Here is an 18996-nt window from a genome sequence, read left to right as displayed (position 1 = left end):
CAGGGCATGTGCAGAAGCAGGGCAGTGGAGCACTGGGCCTGGAAGTCTGCCCTGGGGGAACCATGGCTCTGGGGGCAGGAGGAGGCATGGAGTGCTTTGAGCAATACAGTGTGAGGAGGCAGAACACCAGTGCTGCTGTGAGAAGCGCTGAGCTGGGACATGCTGAGCTCAGCACAGCCAGTATACAGAGATGTTAAGATTCCAGTGGCTAAAAGTAAGCTTAAGAAGAGCTTGGGATAACGCCTTGTAGTAATAACCTGTAATTGCAAGTGGCCTCAAAGACATCCAAGGGCCCACCACTGCTTGGGCTCAGCAGTGAAGCACTGTGCTGTGCCCCCAGAGCAGTTGTGTTGACACTAACAATCCAGGCACTCCTTCTCTGTCTCATCTTCCCCCTTTTGCTCCAGGATCCGAAAGGCAGGGAAGTGAGGCCATTAGACACCATGGCAGCACACAGCCAATGCCCAAGCCTCATCCAAATGCCACCTGGACATGGGTCCACCAGCTAAACCACATGGAAGTGACCGGAGAGGTGGTCAGATGCTGCACCAGGTGTCTGGCACAGCTGGGGGATGCCAAAGGTCCAGCACTATGATTGTACATCCTCCTTGTTGAGGAGATGTCTGAACATACAAATGAATTGCTGCAGGGAACGGTAACAGTAATAACATTATTCCAGTCACTGCATGTTTTTCAAAACAAGTGGAGATTTTCAGATTAAATGAGCTGTGCTCACTCTTACAGCAGTTTATTCGTTTTCTGCTTGCTGTCTTGCTTTTCTTTTGTTTATACGTGCTTACAGTCCCTTCTACAAGAAAAACGTAACTGCAGCCTAAGCTACACATTTCAAACACTGTCAAAGAATAGGATGTTGAAAGGAAGCTGAGTTTTTGGGCACAGTGGGTACTCTGAATTCACACACCGGGAGCTGGTAGATATAGCAGGAGCTAAAATACTTCAAGGCGGACTCTAATGCAGGACTTCCTAAGGGTGTTCTCACTGTACAGGTAGAGTGGTCTGTTTAGGTACCACTTTAGGGGCGTTTAACACTTAAATTTTTCAAGTGATATAACAGATTCAAGTGACAGATGTTGGGTGACTTCTGTCACACTGATAAAAGTATACAGAAGTTGCAGAGTTAAGCACAAAAGACAAGGAGAAAACATTCAGAAGCACCCTGGAACAGGGGAGGAGTAAAAAGCTCAGTCTGGGAGGTGGAACAATATGAAAGTATGTAAAATATTTTGCATCTCACCAAAAAAGCAAGCACATAGCCACATGTATAAAAAAAAATAAGAGAGATCATCTCAGCCTGTAGGCCCATCATAGGACAGTGTATCTGTTGGGGTACAGTGGATGTGCACATCACAGGACACAGAAGACATCTCTTTTTGCCCTCAGGAGTAAACGTGCCCTTATGCACGTTTTGAAGTATTAACTCTTATTCGCAGGTGTGGGCTAGAAGACCTAGAAAGTGCTGATGCAGAAATTGAAGACTAGAAATAAGGACTTCACAGGCCTGCCGTGCTCTACCCACAGGCAAAACCTGACTCTGCATTGGCAACTAGTCCTTATTCCATCTCCTCATACTTTTAGATTATTTCATAAGACCACTAACAATCTTGCTTGTGTACCTAATCTTCAGGGATACAAATTTTGACTTTAGAGTTGTTTTGTAAACTGCCACATATATTTATGGCACCATAAATAATACATCATCCAGGGGCTATAACAGCGCAGCCATTCAAGATTTTTATGAAACAGTGAAGAGTAATATCAGAGAGTCAGCAGTCAGGCATCGAGCATATAAAAATAACTGTTATCTAAACCTAAGCTGCAATGCATAAGTAAAACTCCACTTGTAACTTAGCAGCACAAGGTGGCACTGAAAATAGCTGGCAAGCTCTCATGGGCCTCCACCGGTTATGGCAGGAATGAAGGGGACCAGGCCTGTGGTACACTGCTCTGCTCAGGCACCGCCTGTGCTTCCTCCCCGCGTTAGGGCAGTGATACCACACCTGTACTCACACCATACCTGCACTAAGACGGCTCTCTGTAGTGCAGGGGTGCAGGGGCTGGAGCTGCTACCAGAGCCCACCTTCGCCTGAGGCATGACATCGTGCCCCAGCGCCGCAGGCCACTGCAGGGCAGGCTGGATGCCATCACTTCTCTTTCTTTGGCCCTCGGCCTGCAAAAGAGAAAGGAGAGGTATGTTGTGCACTCAGCTTCACCGCCTGGATGCTCTCCAGCAGCAGCACAGAACCGCATTGACTCTGACGGACTTCCCTGCAGAGGAGAGGTCAGCCCTGGCACAATACAAACCAGCACTGCCTCTCCATTTGCAACTCTACCTTTCTCATTAAGTTTCCAAATCACAGCAGGACAAGAGGCACCTGACGTGCCTGAGCTGCAATCTGCTTTATTCTAGGCTATTCTGTTTGCTGCAGGCTAGGATTTTAGCTGGGAGGAACCATCTCTCTGCATTTATTTACCTTTGACAGCATGCAACCTGTTTTGCTGTGAATTTATTACCTTTCACAACACTGACTTTACTGCAAGCAGATTTCTATGTTGAGACACTTCTAATGATCTGTTGTTTGGTATGTTAACTGCCCTATGGAAAAGACTGAGAGACACAATCTAGGTCCAACAGAAAGAAAGGAAAGGTCCTTCTATGCCCCAAGGGTACTGCTTATTACAAAATCTCCATCCCATGGTGTTGACCCTGCTGCTCCTCCCCGTTTCATTCAACATGACTCAATCTCATTCTCTAGCATAAATCTTTAGCACATCCTCTGATTTAGCAGCCTAGGAACAGCTCTACTCTGCAAGTAAGAGATTAATGCCATCTTGTACCCAGTTGTCTCTGTCTGGGTAGATGTTCTTAATGGTGCCTCTCACTATATCTGGGTGTTTGTGCTTACATCAGGGGACTAAGTATATTCTGAATCCAGTCTAGGAACCTGCTGAGGAGGGGGAAATGATTCCCCATAGTCTCACAGATCTTAACTAGGGGCAGAAGGAAAGCAGACTAAAAAGGTATTAGACAAGCAACCACAGCCAAATACTGAGAAATTCTAGCTCTGGTGAACTGGGAAGTTATATTACTCTTGAGGCCAGATCTTCATTACTTGCAACTCCTAACAACGAAAGGCAAATTTTATCAAGAAGGAGAAAATGTAAAAATTAGAGTGGTTTCACTAAACTAGAAATGATAACTTAACTTCCACCTCTGCTCTCAACAAGTATTTGCATGCAGCATATTACAATACAGATGCAAATTCAAGAAGACACTCTGGGCTTCCAGCTCAGGCACTGAGGCACTAAATTTCATATTCCAGTACCAAGCCTGAGCTCAGAGTCCTTTCTTCAGCTCACGAGCTGCAGTGCCACTGGCATCAGATACAGCACAGGGAACGAGCTCACATCTGCACACATCAGGGAAACCTGCCCTGACCTGCCTTCCACAGGACGAGCGAGATGGCAAAGATGAGAAACTCCCAGGAAAAGGCTCCACGGCCCCAAACGTTAAACTTGAGGTTATGGAAGTCTATAGGGTATTTTTTGATGGTTTTTAATGCTTCAACTCAACACTAATGTTGCATCTAACCCTGTGCAGACTCCTCCCAGTGCAGGAACAGGAATATTTTTGGCTAATAAACTGCTACAGACTAATATTAACAGGAACAAATTTATTGAATTATCACTGTTAGAAATAGTCAAAACTTTAAAGCATTTCTGACTCATAGTTATGTCCGCTGATATCATTACAAAGGATCAAATTTCAAAAACAACAAAAAAGCAACCTTGTTGTATTAATTAGGATTCAATGGAAGGATCTGCATCTTCCAAGAAGTTTTGAGATTAATTAATATTGTACAAGAATTTGTCCTCAAAACCAGAGTACATGATGGTACCCACCATTGTCATCAATAACAGCATCATGCTATGAACCTAAAGGGCAGATCTGTGGATGTGATTTCCCTTTTGTTTTCCTACTGTTTTCCTTCCACATGTGCCTAACTCACCTGCAATTAGTAATATTTTATTTCACCATTACATTAAAAGTTAACAGTGACCGCCTACACTAAATTCCACAGCACATTTCATTCTGCTACAAAGGGGTCATTTAGAAAATGCATGACAAAACCACAGAAGAGTGAGCTGACATTTTACAGCTCTTTTGACTTCTAGCTAAAGCAAAATAGAAAAGAATGTTAAATGAATTAAACAGAGTTGCGTTTTCTTCCCAACCACCGAAACGTAGCAAAGTATTTCAATGACTTAGACGTTATGTATTTAGTGGAAGCAGCTTACTGCCCTGTCCACACCCAACTTTCTCTCCAGCCAGAATAACATCCCACCCTCTATCACCAAATAAACAGTGATTTCCAAAAGAGCTCATTCAAATTTCAATAATGATTTGTTCAATCAGTCAATGCAATAAAGCCTTAGGATCTTGGGCATTTTTTTTGACAGTTAAGTTTTACTTCAAACAGAATTAGACATTCTCTTGTTTTCACAAACTGCTGCTCTAACAAGGGACTTAATATCCTTTTTTCTTGATTTCACATTGCAGATTAGCTGTTCGTATACTCCATCCAGTTACCGAAATTCATCATTTCAATAATCCTACCAAAAAGAGTTTCATTTAACTGCGTATCATCATAGAAGATTTCACCTCAGGGAACCAGGTGCACATAGGCAGAGGTGACATCAAAGAGGGCACTTGCTTAAAAACTGCAGCAAGAAGTTAATAAGCAGCACTCTGCGTTCCTTCTAGAAACTTATGCATGTGCTTAGTTTGGGTATTTATGAAAGGTGCTTTGCTGCCACCCCTGAGGAGAGATGTGTAAGCCGCTGAGGTTTTTTGACACTGACCAAGCCAAGTTCTTTGCTCTGGTACTGTGAAATCACACCAGCTACAGAGACAGGCTCACATACCTGTGAAAAATAAGTGCCAGGGATGGTGAGATAACATATGTGAAATGGACTTGAAGCTTTTAAGTAGAACAAGTTGTAATGCAGAATATTTTGGAATTAAAAAAGGAATCAAATGGACAAGAATTCTTACTGAGGACTGTATGTGCCCACCCTGTATCCACCAAATCTAATCTACCTAAAATCTGAGGAGATAAAGAAGATGAAAAGGCATCACAACCTGACATCAGGGACAGAGAGACCCGTGCTTGGGAGGCACGACACTATTCTGCGTCTGCCTCAGTTGTGAACCCAAAAGTCAGGCCATTAAAACCTCAGATGACACTACCTTAATTCTCTCTGGGAGGTAAGAGAATGACAGCTAGTTGACCAGAGGGATCATGATGCCTGGTTCACCACAGCCAAACACTCCTTTCAATTCGAGTAGAAGTGACAGAGACTAACCATTCCTTCTCTTTATTCTCTGCATTTATGGAGACCAAAGGCTTTACTGTAGCCTAAACATGTAGAAAGGCATAGGTCAAGCTGTAAATTTAAAGATCAGACTGTGCTCTAGCATCACCACAGCATAATCAACTGCAACTGCGCCAAAACACTACACTGGCTGAGCTGGTACCTCTTTGGTTGTGTTGCTTGATGGAAGATGTGCCGCTGAACTTGAACTCTTGGAAGGCTCCTTCTTCTTCTGCTTGTGGTCATGCTGGAGAGACAGCAGTTGCGTCTGATCTTTGGGGAGAGTTCGATGCCCCTTCTTGTTGTGCTGCACGTCTTCCACCTTTTTCTAAAAGCAGAGTGATGAACATCGGTGAACGATGCCTTGGAGGACAACTGAAGTGAGTGCTGGTAATACTTGCTTTTCAAAAGAGCAAAGTGAGCACAACTGCAGCAAGACTGACAGAAAAGCCATAACTTTGGGGAAAAGAAAGTAAGAAACAACTCCAAACACGCAAAGTTTGGCTTTTGGAACAGCACAACAGAAAACTGCATTTTCTCCTTCTACTTTCCCTAAAAACAGAGGGCTTTAATTAAACACTCCTTTAGTGCTTCTTCTTGATTATGAATCAACTCATCTGCTGCAACTTTAGGATAACATTGCAGCCAAGGTGCCAGACTTGACAATGAGACCTCAGCATTAAAGTAACCTCGATTTTATTTTTACTTCATGAGTAAAAGACTGTCCTTTGTACAACCCAAAGTGGAACTAAAGACTCAAGATTTAAGCTTAAATTGAGCTTATGCTGAAAACTTTCAGGGTAAAGGTATCTTGAATCAGATTAAAGTGACTGAAGACAACTTCAGCAAGGAGAAACAGCAGCGACAGAACTGCCACCCTCAAGGAGAGGAAGTGTCATTGCTGTAGCTCAAGGGGGTAACTCAGTAAGTAATTTGCATGTTACGTCCACAGAAGGTTGTATTCGAGAACAAGAGGCAGTAAATGCATTAAGAAGTCATTCTCTGATCTGTGACTCACAGGATGGCAACAACCCCAAGGGGACTGAGAAAGACATCTACAGGAACAGGGAGGGTTTGCTAGCAAATTGCTGCTAGCAAACCCCTTCATACCTGTTTCTTTTCTGATTTCCTCTGCCCATCTGCTATGAACCGTTCATCATCTTCCACAGCCCTTTTGTCTTCCTTACATCTCTCCTCTCTCCTCTGAACATCGTTAGCCTCAGTCCACCTCTGATCACACTCCTGCTGCCTTCGGAGCTCTTGCTCTCGCCTCTGATGCTGGAAGAGAGCCAGGGAATAACACTGCTTATTTTGTTTTCCTTTTGTACCCACCAATTATTTATGCCAGTAGTCATTAATCACAAGGCTCATTTTCTGAGGTGCAGGCAGTAATACGGGATAACCGATCACAGCACAGCAGGTGCAGACAGCCACAAATTGCCACCACAATGACTATCAAATCTGAAACAAAACCTTTGCCCTTTTGGCAGCTGAGGGCAGATTTGCCATTCATTTAGACAAGTATGTGAACTTTTTTTTTGTGGTTGACAGCTAATCTTTCTGCCATTTTGAGAAGGAAGGGTTTCCTGAGAGTCCCCCAGTTTTGCTGGAACAGCATCATGCTTCACAAATGCCATTGCTTTCACAATGCTTGAATTTCATCAGATGTTCCTGAGAACTGACCTGTTGGTGATTTAGCAATGCCTGCCACACCATAATGTGTAAGACAGCTGAAAAGGCATCTTATTTTGTAACAGGAAGAAACAGGGCCAGAACTCTGGATCAGGAAGAGAGACTCAGAATGGACAATGCACAAGAGAAAGAAACCAGGACCTCTCACCCCATCTGCCTGGGCTTCTACAGCCAAGCTCGAGAGAAATGTCCTGCATCTGCAGCTCCCAAAGCTCAGGGCAGGTTGTCAACAGAAAAAGAACAAAGCCCTTTTTAACTCACTTAATATCATTGTGTTCAAAAGTGATACAGTTCTCCCAGTATTAAAGACTGCATGACAGGTTGTGCTGACAATTTCTTGCCTTTCACAGCCTACTCTCTACAGGCACATTTTTTATTTGTGAGGGGATGTGGAATAACAGTGCAAGCCAGTCCCTACATCCTCCAGCCTCCTCCTCTGCTCTTTCTGCTGCTCGATGCGTTTCTGCCGCTCTGTCAGCAGCTGCTTCTTGTATTTCTCCTGGTCCTTCAGCTGCTGCTGCTGGCGCTGAGGGTCAGAACGGTTTTTGTTCTCCTGCTGCAGCCTCAGAAACTCACGACGGAGAGTTGACTCCCCAGGGAGATTAACTATGGAGCTGAAACAAAATACAAGTTTCTATATGACTAAACATAACATTAAAGCAGGGAGAATACAAGGAACTGCTTGTTGTCCTGTGTTAGCAAATGAAAATGTTTTGATAAACCTCTGCCACATTGACTATGTATCTGCATTTACTCGTGCTGGGAAATGAAGCAACAGCTTTTTACGCTCAGCATTTATATTCAATAGTTACAAAACAGTTAAAGCTATCAGAGCAGATACAGTAGATAAGGGATTTAGAGTAAGGTAAGAAAACAAATTTGTGTGAGGAGAGCTGCCTTCAATGAGAACAGGTTGGCCAGTGAAATTTTATATTCTAGTCATAAAATTAACCTTGGTTCTCCTTCATCTTCATTCAGCTCATCATCTTCCTCTTCACTTCCACTGTAATCATAGTCCGTTTCTTCTACAAAAAAAAAAAAAAAAGAGAGAGAGAGAGAGACCAATAAATGTCAGTGGAGGACGGTGTTATTTAAAATGTTATCTTGAACTTGGCTTCTGAGCACTAAAACTGAACTACATGGAGCTCATCAGGAATTTAAAAACCCCAAGTTGTACTAAGAGGCCAAGTGGATGCAGCAGTAGATATTCAGGTATGCAACACAAAGCCTACTTCAGATCACGGGTCAAAGGGCCACTTTATGTATTTTCACTTTTTCCCCTCACTAGCTATGTCAGTTTTGCAAAACTAACTTGTTTTTACAATCTGCAATATAAGAAGCTAAGCCCACTGCAATAGCCAACCCTCCCAACAACATTAGCAGCAGGGTTATTTCATGTATAAATTTAGATATGGTATAAAACACTTATACTGACTTTTTCTGCTATTGCATGCCTTCTGCATAACTAAACTGAGGCCTTTAGTAAATCTGTATTTCTTTTTGTACTAAAATGAACAATTTTAATCAGGATAATCAAGCAATGTTAGTTTCAGCACCACACTTCTGGAGAAGGTGACCGACATTTTTCAAGTTCTCTTCAAGAGAACCATGGATGTAACTCATAAAGGAAGACTTCAAATTATCATGCCATACAGCTAAAATACAGAGCAGGACCAAAGTGGGACTTGTTTAGCTTTTTTTGGCATCAATATTTTGAAGTGTATAGGCTGGCAGTTTCACACTGTTCTTTCAGAGACATTTTGATTAAAACCAGCACTTTCCAGGTCCAACAGTAACTACTTATCAACATGTGATTGTTAACACCACATGTATATCACCTCTTTCAAGTGCATTCATGAAAACCTTTTGACTGGCTGTTTTTCCATTTGAAAGTGCCTTGAAACACACAGCTGGAAGAGGTGACAGAATTTACAATGACAATCTGGTGACCTTCTACAATGTAGTGAAAGTAGGTGTGGACAAAGGAAGGGCAACTGATACAGTCTATCTGGACATGTGCAAGGCTTTTGACATGGTCTTGCACCACATCCTTATCTCAGAATTGGAGAGAGATGGATTTGAAGGCTGGATAAAGAATTGGTTGGATGGTTGCTGCCAGAGAGATGTGGTCAATGTCTCTATGTCCAGGTGGAGGCTGGTGACACGTGGTGGCCCCCAGGAGTCCATCCTGGGACCAGTGCTCTTCAACATTTTAATCAATGACATAGTGGGATCAAGTGCACCCTCAGCAAGTTTGCTGGTGACACAGCTGAGTGGTGTAGTTGAAACAACAGAAGGAAGGAGTCATCCAGGGGGACATGGACAGGCTCTTAAAGTGGGCCCATGAAAACCTAACCATATTCAACACAGCCAAGAGCAAGGAGTTGACTTAGGTCGGTGCAAACCCAGATATGTGTACAGACTGGGAGAAGAACTCCTTGAGAGCAGCCCTTTGGAGAAGGACATGTGGGTTCTGGTGGACAAAGAGCTGGACATGAGCCAACAGTGTGCACTCACAGCCCAGAAGGCCAACAGTGTCCTGGGCTGCATGAGCAGAGGGGTGGCACTGGGTAGGGAGGGGACTGTCCCCCTCTGCTCTGCTCTCATGAGGTCCCATCTGCAATACAGTATCCAGGCCTGGGGCCCCCAGCAGAAGGAGGATGTGGGGCTGTTGGAGTGGGTCCAGAGGAGGCCACAAAGATGCTCAGAGGGTTGGAGCACCTCTCCTCTGAAGAAAGGCTGAGGGAGCTGGACTTGTTCAGCCCAGAGAAGAGAGGGTTCCAGGGAGACCTCACTGTGGCCTACCAGTACATGAAGGGAGCTTACAAGGGGAATCAACTTTTTACCTAGTTTGATAGTGATAGGACAAGGGGAAGTGGATTTCAACTAAAAGAGTTAGATATTAGGAAGAAAAATTTTACTCAGGGTGGTGAGGTGCTAGAACAGGTTGCCCACAGAAGCTGTGGATGCCCCATTCCTGGAGGTATTCAAGGACATGCTAGATGGGCCCCTGGGTAGCCTGAACTAGTGGGTGCCAACCAGGCCACAGTAGGGGGTTGAAACTGAATGATCTTTAAGGTCCCTTCCAATCCAAGCCCTGCTATAGTTCTATGATTCTATGACCACTGGAATCAGTAAATTTTCACTGCAACAGCAATTGCATTTTAGGCACAAATATTCCTGTTGTCAAATCAATACTAAGAGTTTAAAATTAATTTATCAGCTTTACAGCACTTTGTGAGTTTGCCCTCATAGTCACTAATCTTCACAGTGCCCTTGTCACTGTCGAACACACAAGAGAATGAGAGGTGAGAGGGTAGGGAAAATTACAGGTCAGCAGGCTACTTCACGCTCTGTTGCGCATCAGTCTGGACATAAGGACCATTCCCGCTCCAACACTGCTTCCTCCCGGTTTTGCTCTGAAGAATAAGGAACCAGCTCAACTTTGCTCTTTTACTTCATGCATCTGGTATAAAAGCCAACCAATTATATCCATGTGTGTGTCACTGCATCTTGGAAGCCTTTTCAAGGACTTGTACACACCACTACAAAATGCTTCTGCCTCCAAAGAACTCACAAGCTATAATTAATTTACTTGCTGCATCACCACATAAAGGTATTAGAAACCAAGAGATGAACTGAGACTAGGAAAGGTTCACTGAGTAGAGTTTAGATACTCTATTTAGAAAATAGAGGCCTAAGCATTACTTGGACTCTGGTCACATTAGCGTTTGGGTTGTGTTTAGTGAACCAGCATCAGTCAACTTCCAAAGACTTTAGCACTTACATACCACTGTGGATCAAGGCTGTTGCAGAGATTTGCAAAATGACTCCACCGCTACCACTGACAAAACTTTCTCAGTTTTTTGTGGTACCAGTATTTCAGATGTATCTACTTTTTACTCTACCATCAGAAATCAGAAAAGAACTGACTATCTGCAGTGTCTTTTATTTTCCTCCTTTTTTTTTTTTTTTTTTTCCTCCTTTTTGCCACATTACCTTTTTCTCCTTTCTTCTTCCTGGTCCTATCCAGGTGGTCTTTCAGCATGATGCGCACTTGCCGTTCATTCTGCATGTCTCGGATAAAAGAGTGCTTAAGCAAGGTTTCAGTGGACGGACGATGCAAATAATTTTTTACAAGGCAGCTTTCAACAAAATTAAGGAATTTCTTTGACCTTAAAAAGACAGAAAAACAAGGTAAAATAATAAACCTTTCCAATTGGTTTGTCACTACCCCAGAGTGACATAAAGCAACTACATTTGCAAGGCTTCATTTTGCTCTGGGACTAAAACTGCAGACTCATGTCAGCCTTCAGTGACTGCAATGGATGCTGCAGATTATCCACAGATCGAAAGAACAGGACTGGTTCCCAAAGGTAAACTACTTCTGCACTCATGGCTCACCCCAGCACTACAAACAGTGGAGGAAAGACATCACAGATCATTGCAGGGTTTAACAAGATCATGATTTCTTGGACAAGAGAGTTAAAAATCATCCTAAGCTTGATGCTGCAGAAATTACACTTTGTACATCTTTTTACCATTTTCTGGATTTCAGCTTTGGGGGTGGGTTCCGTGGGATGAGGAAGAGTGCTCTCATTGGGTGCATGTCACACAGGGCTGCAAAGGAGACCACAAAGTTAAGTACACATCCCCACGTCCAACCACTGCCACCCAGGCATACCCAACCACTTCTCTCACTTCCTAAAGCACAGCACCTGCTGCAGGACTTCACTGTTAGTCATGCTACAGCCAAGAAATGAAGTCTCAGAGTACAGAGAAAGCTTTCACAACGATGCACTGTTATTACCGGCTGCATGAGATTTAGTTGAAAGAAAGACTGCATGGCAACAACGAATGCAACTTTATTCTTATTTTTAGATGTAAGGCTTCAAATGGACACTATAAAAACTGACCACTTTAGTATATCAAGGGATAATTTTTCATAAACAGAAGTTAAATTTAGGATTAAAATATGTATATAATTTAATATGCTTTGTTTATGGTTCAGATAAGCAATAAGATACATTTTCATCAAACTGTTAGCTGTATCATCCATGGCATAAAAGAAAATGTAGGATGAAGAAATGTGATGCAAATTGGAGAGCTCATGAACTACGTCAGTGGAGCAGAGCATAATGGCTTAGCACATATTTAATCTATTCTGTGTTTTGGGAGCGGGAGCACCATTATTAGACAATTTGCAACAGATCCTACCAATGCATTCAGATGTTGGTTTCTTTCCAGCCCACTGTACTTCTGCTTAGCGTTACTGTTACAGAAATGTAAAACTACAAAGAACTCTGAAAAAAAGTAAATACCATAATATCTCATACACCCGAGACATTTTGTGTGGAATTACAAACAAGTCCCTGTCTGTCACAAAGAAATATTGAGGGTCAGAGGTCTTCCTGCACAAAACAGCTACTGAATGACAACTGGTAGGATCTATATGGAGGCTGATTCCTCATGATATGCTCAGAAGTGATTCTCTTAATAGAAATAGATTTGCAGCATGGCAGAAATAGTAAAACCAAGACTATGGCCTGGTTATGCCTTTACTGCCTTCTATTTCTTTCTTTGCCTGCAGCTGCCTGCCATCATTTCTCACATCTTAGTTGACTTTTTGTCTTTTTCCTCTGTATTTTCAACAGCTTGTGATATAGTGGGGGTGGCAGTTAAAAGAAGTCTGGTTTCTGGATATGAGTCCTATAACCTCATGTAGAACAAGAAGGAAAAAACCCCACAACACAATGCAATAGAATATAATATAATCTATTACATTCCCCTGCCAAAAATAGCGATAACATCAATTACAAGTAGAATGAGGAATTACCATGTGAAGCTACAAAGTCTCTCTCAAAGAAAACTGCACAGACCCACGTCTCAAGACGAAGCTACGCTGGAGTGCTGTTTCTGAAAGTGCTCAAGTCCAGCTGGATCCGGAGCATTGCTAAAAACCAAGCTGGACAGGAAAACAGCCAAAAGTGTTTCTTAAACACAGCCTACATGCTCTCAAGCTCAGGCCAGGGTATAATTTATTTCATCTCCTGTGCTCTCAGCAGTGACCATATACACCCTCACAACACAGCTGCTCCATAGGTGCAGGGGTGAAACAACCGGTGTTCTGCAGAAACAAAAGATGTACAAGGTCTTTGAGACCACCCTGCAGTCGCTGATTTCTGCCAGTGGCTGTGAGACACTAACCAGAGTAGTGAGGGGACAGCAAGGGTCTCCTAGCACACTTCTGCTGCTTGGCACCATGGACTGAAGCAACTATATGGGACAATATTCACCTAAAGCTAGTAAGAAATCAAGGAGTGGAAAGAGGGACTTAGGTGTGGGGAGGGGACAGCAAGAGAGCTGAAATGAGAAAAATCCAGAGATTATTTGTAAGAATCCAGACAGAACCAGAGCTTTGTACATCTGTGCATTAGTCAAGCATGAGTTATTTTAATACAGAACATGTTCACAAAGCACAGAGCCCCCTCCCTGAATCAAACCACTTACGAGGAGCTCCTTCAGCCATTTCAATAGCAGTGATTCCCAAAGACCAGAGGTCACTCTGCAGGAAAAGAAACATTGCACGTTGCAACTTGAAACACTCAGGCTTTTTTTCAATTTTCCTTTGTTCCCCCAGAATTCTCTTGGATCAAGTCATTTTCGTGTGAGAGCAACATACTCTGCTCCCTCCCTTTCCCTCCTGAGCTTTTAGGAAAGAAATGTGCTAGTAGCCAGAAACTTCCCATTCCCCATGCAGTTGTGAATAGCTGATTCATCATTTAAGCAGCCAGCTCTAAAATGCAAACCTTTTGCATTCATAAAACCCAAAAGAGTTGGAGTACAGCAAACACTTTTTAACTATACAACTTATATCTTTAAGCTATTGCTAAGAGGCAGTGAGACACAACACTGGATGATCTTGAAGGTCTTCTCCAACCTTGGTGATTCTATGATTCTGTAAACAGTGTCTCGCGCTCTGTTCCAGGCAAAAAAAAACTTTGTCTTAATGCTTCTATCACAGTAGTCATTGCTGAGTTTCTACACTGACAAAGCTTAATTTATAGTCTGACTTTCTGGCCACAAACTCTTCACTCACATATTTTTGGGCACATGGAAGGAAATTCAGACTGAAGTTTCCATTATCAGCGTATCTGAATGCTAAAGGCCAGATTTTGATCACAAAAGGTTAACTGGGAACACAAACAGTGACTGTAAAAAATGTCACAGGTTTCTGCTTGATTAATCATGTACAATATTTACTATTTTTTGGTGTCCAAAAGTAGTTAGATAAGAGGCATGTGATCACACCAACTTGCAGGGTTTATCTAAAATTATATTTTAAAAAGGTGCAACAGAAGAAAAATCTTCAAAGATCAGCAACTCATATCCAGCCTGGAACTCTGTCTAAACTTGACTTTACCAACAGAACCTTCTCAATTCAGATGCTCTGAACTGCTTCATGCAAGCTGGAAAACTGTTTGTGTTACAGTTTGTAGAGACATCCGAGAATATAACTAATGGGATCCTGACTTGCTATGAAATAAATGACAGAAAATTAGAAAAGTCTTCTAGAGGTAGTATTGCAGGCTCTGGGGATAATGGGAAAAAGAACAAGGCTGCAAAGTACTGTGGTTTTTTGTTTCAAGGTGGGAGAAGCAGAAAGCTGAAGTGGAAAATGGTAGCAGCATTTGAAAGACTGATGTGTATAATAGGCACACATTTTTTCACTGATTTGTTATAACTTTTACCACTTTTTAACAGAACAAGAAGTCACAGACACTACAGAATGGCTTCCTGCTACTTTCTCCATCATATCAGTCATAAATCTCTGTAGAAAAGATCAGTCCTGTGCCGCCTTCTGAGTCATAGCATCATTTGTGTGGCTGTTTGTTACTGAAGGCAAGGAAACCTCAAGAAGTAGGTATGCACGTTCCTAACACTTGTATCTTCCAAAAAGAAAACCAAGTGGTTTCAGAAAATGAAGACAAGATTCATTTTCTGAGGTTTCAGTATGAGATTTACATGGTATGAAAAATAAAATAACATCCAAGAACATTCCTTGGTCATGACTGCCACTCACAACATGACTTCACACTGCCAGTGCAGCATAGAAGGTCTCAGCAAGGGAGAATCATAGACCCTGAAACAGGAAAAAACGGGGGTAATAACAGGCTCTTCTAATAAAATTTCTGAAGCCACAGTTACAGTAGCCAAGTGGCAACCAAGAGAACACCAGGACCAAGAAAGTGACCAGGGGAAGGGCTGCTCAGGAAGCCATCCCTGGAAAACACCTTGAAGCCTAAGTGTAGGCAAACAAACGATGACACTGCTGAAAATAATTCAGAGGACAAAGAGTCATAAGTCTCTTCAGAACAGCATCAGTATATTAATGAAGGAGAACCAGAAAAAGCATATGAACAGCTGTTGTCAGTATCCAAAACGCAGAGGATGCTGGTCATCTCAAAAGGTAAGTTCTTCTTTCAATGAAGAAGTTATCATTAGATGCTTGCATAGGAGCAAAAATGATGCCAGGGACTGCTTAACTTAGCGCATATAACAAGAACAGATAAGGCCTCTGTATTCACTCAGTCTTTTCTGTTGAGAAATTGGTCGTGAGTAATCAACAGCATTAGGATGGGTACTGCTAGTGGGTCTGGAGAGGTAACAATTCCCACCTCCTTAGCACTGGTGAAGTCACATCAGAATATGAGACCATATCTGGACTGAATGTGTACAGCAGAGGGCCACAAATATTATTAGGGGCTTAGAGCTGGGAGGCTCTGGGCAGAGAAAGCCTGGACCATTCAGGAGATCTTAGCACAAATTCCTCATAGGAAAAGAATAAAGAAGATCAAACCAGTCACTTCTCTTTTCAGTGGTGGCCAGGGCAAGGAGAAGAGGCAATAGGTACAAACTGAAGTACAGGAAATTCTGTTCAAGCATAAGTCTTATTTACTGTGACAGTTGTAAACACAGGCACAAGTTGCCCAGAGATCCTGTGGACTCTCTAATGTTCAATATATTCAAAACCTGAGTGGATATAAGCCACAAGTGGGTAGCCTGCTCTGGCTGACTCTGCTTAAGTAAGAGTTTCAGTGGACAACCTCCAGAGATGCCTTCACTCCTCAGCCATCGCATGAATGATCAGAAATCATTCTGGGATGGAAAACCACTTGCAGTTGCATGTTTATAAATGAGCGATGAGTTACAGTAATTATTACCAAATAATCAGGATTTACAACTAAGTACAGAGTAAAATAGCTCTTTTACAGAAGAGAGTAACACCTTGCCATATTAGCATTACATTGTTTGTCAAGCATTCCTTACAAATTTACTTCTTTTTTTTCCTTTCCATCCTGACCTGTAACCTCCATATATATATATATATATATATATATATCAGTATTTTGTTGCACAGATTAATGAATGTGTATTACAGATGTAAACAATTCACAAAGAAAAGAAAAACTCATAGTGAAACTCCACTCTTAAAAAGAGCCACCAGCCACATACTACAAATATTTTTATCTGTACAGTTATAACATTATTGTGGTTTAAAAGAAAGGAAGTTTGAACTTTTCAAGTGCAGTACTCAAGTACTCAAGAAGAATTTCAGTAACAACTCGTGTGTTTTGCTATCTGATGCTAAGTTGTAAGACTTACTCTGTAATCGTAGGTAGAGTCTGGGTTCTCCTCACAAGCAATGACTTCAGGTGCCATCCAATATGGCGTTCCAATAAATGTGTTTCTTCTCCCTATAGTTCGATCCAGTTGGGCGCTTACACCAAAATCCACTGAAAAGTCAGGCAAGTAAAGAAATTACTAAAGGGTTGCATTCATATGGCAGAGTGCTTGCTTAACTACTTTCATACTTTTTGAATACCAAACTTTTGGGCTAGAATGTGTATCAAACCTGATACAAGTTCTCATAGTACATCTTGTCCAGTAACTGAAATTAAGTGGAAGAACTGAAGCTTAAACTAAATGCAAGCCTGAGTAGGAGCTGAAATCTTTAACTAGTACTAGAAAGGAAAAATAGTACCTATGTATAAAGCACATTTAGATGTGTCTTACACGTCTATCTGTTTATATATCACTTTGTTTTGAGTTATTTCAATAACTCCTTCCCTGCATTCAAAGACTCGCTTACAACAGGCTGGAGAACACACTGGTTTACTCTGATCTTAGCCTCATTATAATGAGAGAATTATGCACTGCTCTTTGTGCTGAAAGGATGTTACTTTCATCGGGACTGTATAGCAAAACAGTGTTGTTCAGATGAATAAGGGTTCATAAAACCAACCATTATGTGATTGTGATTTTCTTTCAACAAACCTCTAAGATGCACTAATTGGATCTACTGGGCTCAGCATCTACTGCTATTCATAGAGAAGATTAAGAAAAAAAACCCACAAAAAATAAAAACAACCAAAATTAAAAAAAAAAAAAAACCAGCAAGAAAAAGAACTGGAAGGAAACAGTCCTGTCATTATCATCAAGGAGAAGATTTTTGCAGCTTTATTTCCTCAGTACAGAACATCTGCATACCATTACTACATACTACCACTACTGATTGTCCCTGTTCAGCAAAATGTCTTCAACAGTAATCTGGACCTGACATTTGGGTTCATCATACCTTCTGCGCTTCTGATGGGAAATGTGAAAAGTGCTTTTACATAACATGCTGAAATGGAATGGAACCAGACTGAGGATCTCTTGGTTTTCTAGCTTCACTGCTTTAAGAGACACTTAAGTTACATCCCTCTGGCAATACTTCTTTTTTTTTTCAATTAAAAAGAAAAAAGTCCCTATTTTGACTTGCTCCAGCCAAGCATCCTACCCCATACTGATGGGCTATGTCTAGCTCTACAGTGATGTCCAGCTCTACAGTGATTTCTTTCAAATGAAGAAAAGGGATGGGAAATAAAGAATCATCCCAAATAAGGAAAGGGTTCTCCTCGAGACTGCTCCTTTAAATCACTGCCATGCATCCTCTCTGATGTCTTCCAAAAACACCAAAGACGTCCTCCTCAAGAGAGATAGGTACTTGAGTTTAATCTTAGGAAGTTGGAAGTTGTTAACAGTTGACACGTCACAGCTAGAAAAGGAAATGAGTAAACAGGCTGACATTCTTGAGAGATGAGTATTAGTAAGATCTATTTGTGTGTGAGGGCTACCACTGAAGAGTAATTTCACCTATCCTCAGATTTATGATTATCTCTAAGCCTACTTCCCTTAGAGAAATTGATTAGTTTAACTTACTCTTGGTGGGCATTTTTCTTTTATTTATTTATTTATTTATTTATTTATTTTTGGAAGCCTTTGTACACTGGGAGCCTGCTGTGAAGAGCTGGTGTTGATCTGGCTGACTACATAGGTTATCTATTCGACTGTCTAGAAGTAGCCGTATTTCCCACAGGCTGTGAGTGACACTGTTGCAGAATATATCACATTTTCACCTTTTTCTAGCTGTCAGACATTTTGCAAACCCAAGCATTAACACTATTTGATACACCTTGGGTTCCTGAAAGTTCTTTCCAAGGTAAGACAGAAATTTTAAACAAACAGGATTGGAGCACACATTTAAAGAAACATACCCAGTTTTACTTCTGCATTTTCTGTGAGAAGAACGTTCTGTCCTTTAATATCTCGATGGATGACATGATGAGCATGAAGATGTGCCAAGCCCTAAAAATAAAGCAAAACAAAACCAAGACTTCCCTTATTCTCATTATCATGAACTTGGCATTGTTGCCTTTTTACACTTTTATCCTTCTCAGACTTCATGGGGATAGTCCTTTACATATGATCAGCAATATCAAGTCCTCAGTTTTGGCAAGGAGAGAAGACAACAACCAGAAGGTATGACTGTAGTGTAGCATCTCTAAAGTAAAGTGTGAATAAAAT

General features: G+C 41.8%; 1 protein-coding gene across 4 annotated transcripts in view; it reads right to left on the bottom strand.

Moving 5' to 3' along the window:
* Positions 1-18996, bottom strand: part of NRK (Nik related kinase) — a 102438-nt gene that overhangs the window by 43713 nt on the left and 39729 nt on the right. For 3 of the 4 annotated variants that reach the window (XM_040698858.2, NM_001031126.3, XM_046940040.1), the window contains 10 exons: positions 18687-18777; positions 16753-16883; positions 13597-13651; positions 11628-11706; positions 11086-11261; positions 8039-8111; positions 7505-7700; positions 6505-6672; positions 5558-5722; positions 2036-2188 (listed from right to left, as the gene is read on the bottom strand). In XM_040698858.2, coding sequence (XP_040554792.1) covers positions 2036-2188; positions 5558-5722; positions 6505-6672; positions 7505-7700; positions 8039-8111; positions 11086-11261; positions 11628-11706; positions 13597-13651; positions 16753-16883; positions 18687-18777 — 1287 coding nt within the window. The remainder of the gene's footprint in view (positions 1-2035; positions 2189-5557; positions 5723-6504; positions 6673-7504; positions 7701-8038; positions 8112-11085; positions 11262-11627; positions 11707-13596; positions 13652-16752; positions 16884-18686; positions 18778-18996) is intronic. The other variant, XM_040698859.2, reaches the window with a different exon arrangement.

Source organism: Gallus gallus, chromosome 4 (assembly GCF_016699485.2).
Source record: "Gallus gallus isolate bGalGal1 chromosome 4, bGalGal1.mat.broiler.GRCg7b, whole genome shotgun sequence".
NCBI classification, from domain to species: domain Eukaryota; kingdom Metazoa; phylum Chordata; class Aves; order Galliformes; family Phasianidae; genus Gallus; species Gallus gallus.
Note: the sequence above shows the minus strand (reverse complement) of the source record. Positions and strands in the feature narration are given on the sequence as shown.